A 7,741-nucleotide genomic window follows, 5' to 3' on the forward strand; every position below is an offset into this window, starting at 1 on the left:
ACTAGAGGATAGTTATTGTCTCACAACCACCTAACTCCGCACTACCTGCATGTTCGTTGCATTTATGCTAAAATTCACTAAACGTGCAAAGTTGTCGAATAACCATTCTTATCTCTAAATACCTATAAATTTTAGAGTTCACTCCGTCCATAGGTACGTGAGATCGATTGCTCGACTTTATTATAATATATCATATGGAGAGTGACAAAAATATTGGAGTCCTTCCCTTTATTTTGCAGGTTCTTTCTCATTACGTAGAGCATTCAAATTTTAGTAAATAAACACTAAAATGGCCACTTTTTGAACAAACAATTTTTTAAAATACAAAGACTCTCTCTCTCTCCATCTTTCATTTCCTCGGTCTTGAATTATATAGAGAGTTAATTCCACGAAGAACTTTGGCGCTATTTAGTATGTCCATTCCCTCACCGAGCTTTAATTTGTTCGTCCACAACAGATTCTCTTTCGCGAATCAGTTCTATTCGCTTCTCCACTTCTTTTTTCCTTTTTTTTTTCTGTTCGTTTCTGATTCCCGGTTCTAATCTTTTTCGTGCTGGATTTATGTGAAGAAACTCTGTTGGTTGAGAACGAGTGATCCAGTTCACTCACTCACTCCGTTTGCTTCTTCTTCTTCTTTGTTTCACTTTTTGAGTTGAGAATGAGTTCGTATAATTTTGAATTCTGGTGACTGGACGAACTCATTGTTCGATCGCTTTCGTGGTGAAACATTGAAGCAAATTTCTCGTCGATTGTGAGTTTTTTTACATATCGAGGGAAGATTAAATTGAAATTTTCACCTGATCTTACTAAATTTTCTTTCTAGTTAATCGGTATAGAGCTGAATTCAGAATAGTCTATTAATTTAGTCTGAAAACGATTTTAGAGTATTAGTATTTGTTTGTTGTGAAAATCTTATGGGGTCTTAAATAAATTAATTCGCTTATTTGTTCTAATATGGATGATCGTCTTCTGTTTTTTGTTTTTAGTCTGGGCTGCGATGATCATGTTCAATTGGGGTTTTTCTTTTATATATCAATGCCCCCAAATTCTCTGTTTTAGTCATTCTGGTTTTTGTAATTTGATTTTGCAGGACAATTGTTTGATGCAATAGCCGAGTGAATTGTTTCTCAACAGAGTTGAATATGGGTATGAGACTTCTGGAAATTCATCCCCAGGAATTGAAGTTCGTCTGTAAGTCTACAGAATCAATCAATTGTTATTTATTTTCTTGTTTCCAATATGCTGGTTGCCGATGATTTCTGGAAGCATTACTGGAAATAGTTGCTGCCCTCTTTGCTCCCTGTCAATTTGATCTTGTGTGGGAAAAGCAAAGTGATTTTCTTGTTTGAATGTTTTTTTAATACTTTTTAGCTTTTGTCCCAATGTATGTTTCTTACTCTTCCATTTGTACTTTGTCTGCTTATTGATCACGGCCGAAGGGTGAGTTTTGGATTTTTAGCTGACTAGAAATATTTTTCCGAATTCTTGTTGCTGTTTGATTGCATAGGGAGGAGTGATTTTAAAAGTTATCAAAATACTTTAAAAAGTATTTCTTAGAAGAAGTATTTGAGTAAGTTTGAAATGACTTTTGGAAGAAATACTTTTAGGTGGACTTTTTTCATGAGAGAAGTAATAATAAAGTGCTTACTTTTGAAGTATTTTAAAGTATGTTAAGTATTTTTATAAAATTAAAAGCACTTTTGACTATAGTATCAATCACTATGGAAATGTTGGAAAAAAAACTGCTTTTGATTAGTTAAAATTAGTTTTCCCTCTTCTAAAAGTCATACTAAACTCATCTTTTAGTGCTTGTTATAAAAGTTTGTATTGAGAGAGTGTCTTAAAAAGTCATCCTAAGCGGAAGTTTTTATGATCAATATGAAATATGCATTTGTACATAATACTTTTTGTGATGTCCGGTATTTGATTTACTAAGCTACCTCAATTGAAGTGTCACGTCTGTTTTTCTTAATATATTTTACTGATTTACTACTAGGACCTTGTTTTCTTTTGATTTTTTATTTTGTCTGAATAAGGCACTTTATTTTTCTGTTTCACTTTATTTTCCAAATTAGTACCAAGTATTCTTCATATTTTCCTTCTATTGCCTCCAGTTGAACTAAATAAACATAGTTCGTGCTCAATTCAACTAACAAATAATACGCTTGACCATGTTGCTTTTAAGGTATGGGTTACCAATCCTCCCTCTATCGCTGTTTCTTTTCTTCTTTCTTTTTCTTCTTTTTAAAAACAAAACTTAATTAACATTATTTATGATACATTATGTAGAAATAACATGCTAGGTTGCATGCAAGATAATGGACAGAGTTTCTTTTTCAGGTTAAGACCACATCCCCTAAGAATTACTTTGTACGGCCAAAGGTCGGAATCATTGAGCCAAAATCAACCCGTGAATTCACAGGTATGTAGTTTTTGACATTTAGTTAAGTTATTTCTTTTGACTTTTGTTTCAGGAGGGGAAGGGGGAGTGTATTTTATCTATAGATGTTGAAACATTGCAGCTATGAGAGTGTTCTTTCATCTTAAATAGCTTTAATGAAGCCTCAGTGAGTCTACTTTCTTCTTCTGCTTTAAACATCTCTGCCCAATTAAATTTATCATCATTTTTGGAGATGCATCTTCTTCTTATTCTTATGATTGGTTCAAGTGCTTGCACTAAATTTTTAATTGATATGGGTTTAATTTTCACATCAATGTTTTGTAATTATTGTTTTCCTGTTTGGTAACCTTCTTCTTCTTCTTATTCTTATGATCGGTTTAAGTGCTTGCATTAAACTTTTAATTGATATTGGTTTAATTTTGACATCAATGTTTTGTCATTATTGCTTTCGTGTTGGTTACCATTTTTGTTTTTTCTTAAGTTTACAAACAGTACTTTCATCTATGTGTTTTTTTTTTTTGTTTTATTATATATTTTTTAAAAACATTTTTAAAATCTAAGCAAAATGTGAAAACTAAATATAGTATTTTTTTTTTTGTAACTTGTTTTTGTTTTTAAAATTTTAAAACTAAGAATTCAAGTTAAAGGTGAAAATCTCACCAAAGAAATGGCGAGAAAACTAGCATAGTTATTAAAAATGAAAAACTAAAAACAAAATTGTTATTTAAGAGGACTTCACTATCCATTTATATATCTTTTTGAGCCCCGGATTTGCCTACCTTTTTCATGCTTTCAAAATTTTATTCAATGGCTCTTAATGTAGTTAGGATGCAAGCACAAGAGATGGCTCCACCTGATATGCTATGCAAAGATAAGTTCTTAATTCAGAGCACAGTAGTTTCTGCTGATACAACTGATGAGGACATAACCTCAAGCTTGGTAAATGTTTATAGTAGTATTTACTATGTATAGTTGCCTCTGTTTTGGAGTCTCACCATTCTTTTTTTTTTTGGTGCAGTTTGCAAAAGATGTTGGCAAGTACATGGAAGAAAAGAAGTTGGGTGTAACCCTTGTTAGCCCATCCAGCTCCCCAATTGATGAAGCATTAAAGGAGGAGTTTGATGTCGGAGTTTCAGAACCAAATAATCTATGCACAGCAGTAGAGAAGGATCTGGACCGTGAAACTTCAAACAAAAGTGATGAAATGTTCAATGTAGGTGATAGCCTGCCTCCAAAATCCATGGTTAAAATTTCTCAACTCATGTCCTTTTTACACCCTCCTCTCTCTCTCTCCCAAATTTATGCTTGATATAAAATTCGTTCACTTTCATTCCAAGTTCAGTAGGATGCTTAGGTTAGCATTCATGATACAGTGTTTTAAGAACACATTCTAACCCTGGAACATGAAAACTACTTAACACATTCTAAGTTTGGCACGTAAAAAATTGTTAAATGGTTTGCTGAATCTGTGCTTAGTTGCATATTTCATCTGTATCTAGTTTTAACCATGTGTCTTTGTTTATCAAATTATGGAATTGGAATGGCGGTTTTCATATGTATTGTACCAGGTCCCTGACAATGTTATGGAGCCGAGAGATGTTGGTAAAGGGGAGCCTGAACCGGCAAGTTTAGCTGACGACTTCATAGAAGGCGATGAGGAGGACCTGGATATGATAAAACAGGTTGAGGAGTTGAGGTTAAAGCTCACTGAACTTGAATTAAAGCTCTGTGAGGTCAGCCTTCCGCAAAATATTGCTCCCCTATTGTGAACTCTGAGCATAATGATAAAGTGGAAAAAGATGTCCAAAAGGCTTATTTTACTGTCTTAATTGAAAAGGTTCTACCAAATAGTTATTTGAGTTCTTAAACGTCTTTTATTTACAGGCTAAAGTTGCCATTTCAAAGCTGAAGGAGGAGAAGAGAATAAGCATCCAAGAAACCGAATTCTTGCAGCAGAATTTTGTAATTTCCTATACCATTATTTTCTTTTGTCTCAATCATATAATTTCCATGTTCATGTGACTCTTTTATTGTTGCCACACGGTTTATAATTTCGTAGTTGTTGGTCTGTTGAAGTCCAAATATATTTTGTTTCTGTCAACATCCTTAGATCCCTACCTGAACTTGCTCAATGTTTTCTTTGGTGGATTGAAATGAGGTTAAGTTACAAATTTAGTTCATGAATTTTTTAGTGTGATATTGATTTAGTTTCTAAATTTAAAAAGTTTTAATTATGCCTCTAAACTTTGAATAGTAACTATGTGTCGTCATGCTTGTTAACACCGTTAATTAAATAAAGATTCCACATTTTTAGTGGATAAAAGGACATGACATAGTAGAAAAAAATGGCTTGAGTGCACATTTGGACAAAAATAGCGTGACATGGCTTATTAAAGGGATTTGATATCTTGAATCAACAGAGAGTACCTTCCTAGTTGTCTAGTTGTGCACTTCTGCCATTTGTCTACCATATGATATCAAAATCAGCCAATGTTTGTCCAATAGGTACGTCAATATCATCATTTAGTTAATCATCTTAACAATAAGAACTATATAGAATGACAATTCAAAGTTTAATGATAACCATAAATTTAGGGACTCAATTTGTAGTTGAACTTTGAAATAGTATGATACTACGACTATGGAGATTCTGGTTTCGACCAATGGATCGGAGAATGTGAAGCCATTTTTAGTCGGACTCTTGCTAAATTTAACATCTATATGTTCTAGTTTTATAGCTGCAAAATTGTTGTACTATTTGTTTTGTATCTCATTTTTTGAATTTTGCAGTCGGAGTTAAGGAAGAGCGAGTTGATCAAAAGAGTTCAAGTCGGGTTTCCGCTTCTGTATCTTTACATGGTGGCGCTGATATGTACTTTTCTGGGACGCCTCTTACGGTAATGAAGAGATTGTTAGTTCTATTCTCTATGAGTTTCTATAATGTTCAAGGTGGCATTAGTATAGCTTGTAGTCCAAAACTTATAGTCGTATAGGTTCCTATTCCCCTTGTAATTGATCGAAGTGTACAATCTAGCAGTCCAGGTAGTGTTATCGCCAACTTGAGCATAGTTTAGTTCGACTTTTCTCTATATTGTAATGTAATGTTGTAAATAATAATAAGCTCCCAAGGGATCTCTTGGTCATATCGGTGAGCGGGCAGGAGAGGTTTCAGTAGGCTCACTTGAAAGTTCGATCAATTTCGCATTGATCAGGTTGGGCGTTCGAATCTCCTCGTAAGCCCTTCAGAAAAAAAGAAAAAGGGGGGGGGGGGGGGGGGGGGGGGGGGGGGGGGGGGGGGGATGAGTGGTTGTGCAGCATGGAGGAGGTGGACCTTGAGAGTCCTTGCACTCACTCTCGAGTATATGCTTCAACACGAATTAAACAAGGGTATATTATTGATACAATTGAAACCTCTGGCAAAATGTCCTCATGCCCTCTCTATTTTAATGAAAAGGGGGGAATCGCCTGCTAGCTCAAGATCTCAATTGCCTATCCTATGTTCGTCATTCGTTAAACAACTATTTTGTTGGGCGATCAACTAGGTGCCATTGTTGGGTCGATCTGACTGATGGCTCTTCCATCTCTTGTGTATCAAATCGATCGAGAATCTCATCATCTGTTAGGTGGCCACCACTTTTCTACTTTGTGGGAGTCATAATCTACTCTCTTCTAATATGATCGTGACTCTTTCCCCACTTAATTAAACTGTCATCATCCTCCTTAATGATATATACCATGAATACAATCCACTTATTGCACATGGGATCATAACACTATGAATACGTGGGTATTGTGCGATGGGTGAGAACAGGCAATATGGGCCTACATTAAATTGAGAGTTATAATACTGCTACTTGTTGAGTTGTGATTCATCTACAACATCAGAACGTGTCATCACCATGTCAGCCAATATATTTGTTGAGGGCCACGTCATCAAATCTGACCGCTATGGTGCCATGTCATCTGCTACATCATCAAAAAGTACTATTGATTGGTCCACATGTCCACGTAATCAAGCCACGTTAAGCTTTTCCTTCCCAATCTTATTTTGGCAATAACTTCTTCATTTGAACTCCAATTTGAAAGATTTAAATTGCGTTGGATTTGTCTTTTCAAGCTCTGTGTTACGAATACTTTGAAACACTATGATCATCAATAGATTTAGTTTGTTATTATCAAAATATATGATATGATATTGCAGCTCATAAAGTCAACACAAGCCCATTTGAGGCCCATGAAAAACTCTAGAAACAAAGAGGGTCATTCACCAAGAGTGAATTAGGATATTTATACCGAAGGATATGCCATTAATATAATTAATTTTCCAAAAATTAAAAAACCTTAGAAAATAATTGGCCACCAAAGTGTCATTGACCAACCAGAAAAGCCTCTACAAACGCCACATGTCTTTGACTGCCTAATTGCACCTCAAATACCTTCGTGCTTGAGCTCGAGCAGGTCAGACGATAGTAGCGGCGCTCGTGTGAGCCATGGTCTAGACTTACCCCCATGCTATGTTTATAAGCCTACTACTAGACTACTACTTATAAACCAACATCTCAAGTGTTAAACTTACAAGTGGGACAAAAGATGGCTTTTTATATTGTCACTCCCAACAATCACCCATAGATGACAAATATAAATAGAAAAAAAAAAAGAGAGAGAAGTGAGAAAAGGATGTGTTTTGTGAGCAATGGATAGTAAATTTAAATATTAATATTTTTCAATTTGAATTAATGCACAGTGAAATAGGGCGACAACCTAAGAGTGAAAGTGAATTACCTCTTGAACTTCTAGTAATTATAGTTGAGACCCTGACAACACGTTTGAATCCTTGATTTTGATTTCGTGATAGTCATCAAGTGTTGTTAATAACCATGCACATAAAAGCTTGGGTCATTGGGAGAGCTCTAGAAAGAGACTTATCAACTCTTTCATACAAGGCGGCCTCACCTCCACTTTCACGTTATTGCTTCATCAAGTCTATCATAGATAAACCACTTAAATGTTGAGCTAGGAAGGCTTTTGAATATTATCCATCAAGTCCACATATGGATCATCCAAAAGAATGACTATAGATTCACATAATGCTTCACTATATCCATCAAGTTCATACATGGACCACCCAATAGAATACATATTGAGGACTTGAGAATTACTCTCCTTGTTTGGCCTTTGGCGAGAGGATCCGCTAAGTTCCTCTCGAATCTCACGTACTTCAAGGATATAATTCCATCTTTTAGTAACTGTTTCACAACTTCATGTCTCAGGCGTATGTGGTGTCTCTTACCATTGTACACACTATTTTTTACATTCCCTATGGCAGCCTATAAGTCACAG

The 7,741-nt window shown here is 35.1% G+C and overlaps 1 protein-coding gene across 3 annotated transcripts; it reads left to right on the plus strand.

Moving 5' to 3' along the window:
• Window positions 1-313: 313 nt before the first annotated feature.
• On the plus strand, window positions 314-5,544 carry LOC111021837 (vesicle-associated protein 2-2). Of its 3 annotated transcripts, none has more exons than XM_022298923.2 (9): window positions 314-411; window positions 1,091-1,191; window positions 2,115-2,185; window positions 2,341-2,422; window positions 3,225-3,340; window positions 3,420-3,644; window positions 3,970-4,134; window positions 4,286-4,363; window positions 5,192-5,544. In XM_022298923.2, the coding sequence occupies exons 2-9, from the start codon at window positions 1,143-1,145 to the stop codon at window positions 5,300-5,302; spliced, it is 897 nt and encodes a 298-aa protein (XP_022154615.1). In that variant the 5' UTR covers window positions 314-411; window positions 1,091-1,142; the 3' UTR covers window positions 5,303-5,544. The 3 variants fall into 3 exon arrangements, with proteins under 3 accessions (XP_022154615.1, XP_022154614.1, XP_022154616.1); XM_022298922.1 differs by lacking the exon at window positions 314-411 and adding an exon at window positions 418-751; XM_022298924.1 differs by lacking the exon at window positions 314-411 and adding an exon at window positions 418-751 and having other exon boundaries at window positions 3,420-3,614.
• The last annotated feature ends 2,197 nt before the right edge of the window (window positions 5,545-7,741 follow it).

This window comes from Momordica charantia (assembly GCF_013281855.1).
Source record: "Momordica charantia cultivar OHB3-1 chromosome 6 unlocalized genomic scaffold, Mcharantia_2.0 BLBB01000006.1, whole genome shotgun sequence".
Classification (NCBI taxonomy): Eukaryota; Viridiplantae; Streptophyta; class Magnoliopsida; order Cucurbitales; family Cucurbitaceae; genus Momordica; species Momordica charantia.

What these genes read in the sequence shown, in the direction of transcription:
- LOC111021837 (XM_022298923.2), top strand. Translation starts at nt 1,143, where the DNA reads ATGGGTATGAGACTTCTGGAAATTCATCCCCAGGAATTGAAGTTCGTC. An exon ending in CCAGGAATTGAAGTTCGTCT is followed by an intron (nt 1,192 to 2,114) that starts GTAAGTCTACAG and finishes TATTGCCTCCAG; the next exon opens with TTGAACTAAATAAACATAGT. An exon ending in ATCAACCCGTGAATTCACAG is followed by an intron (nt 2,423 to 3,224) that starts GTATGTAGTTTT and finishes CTCTTAATGTAG; the next exon opens with TTAGGATGCAAGCACAAGAG.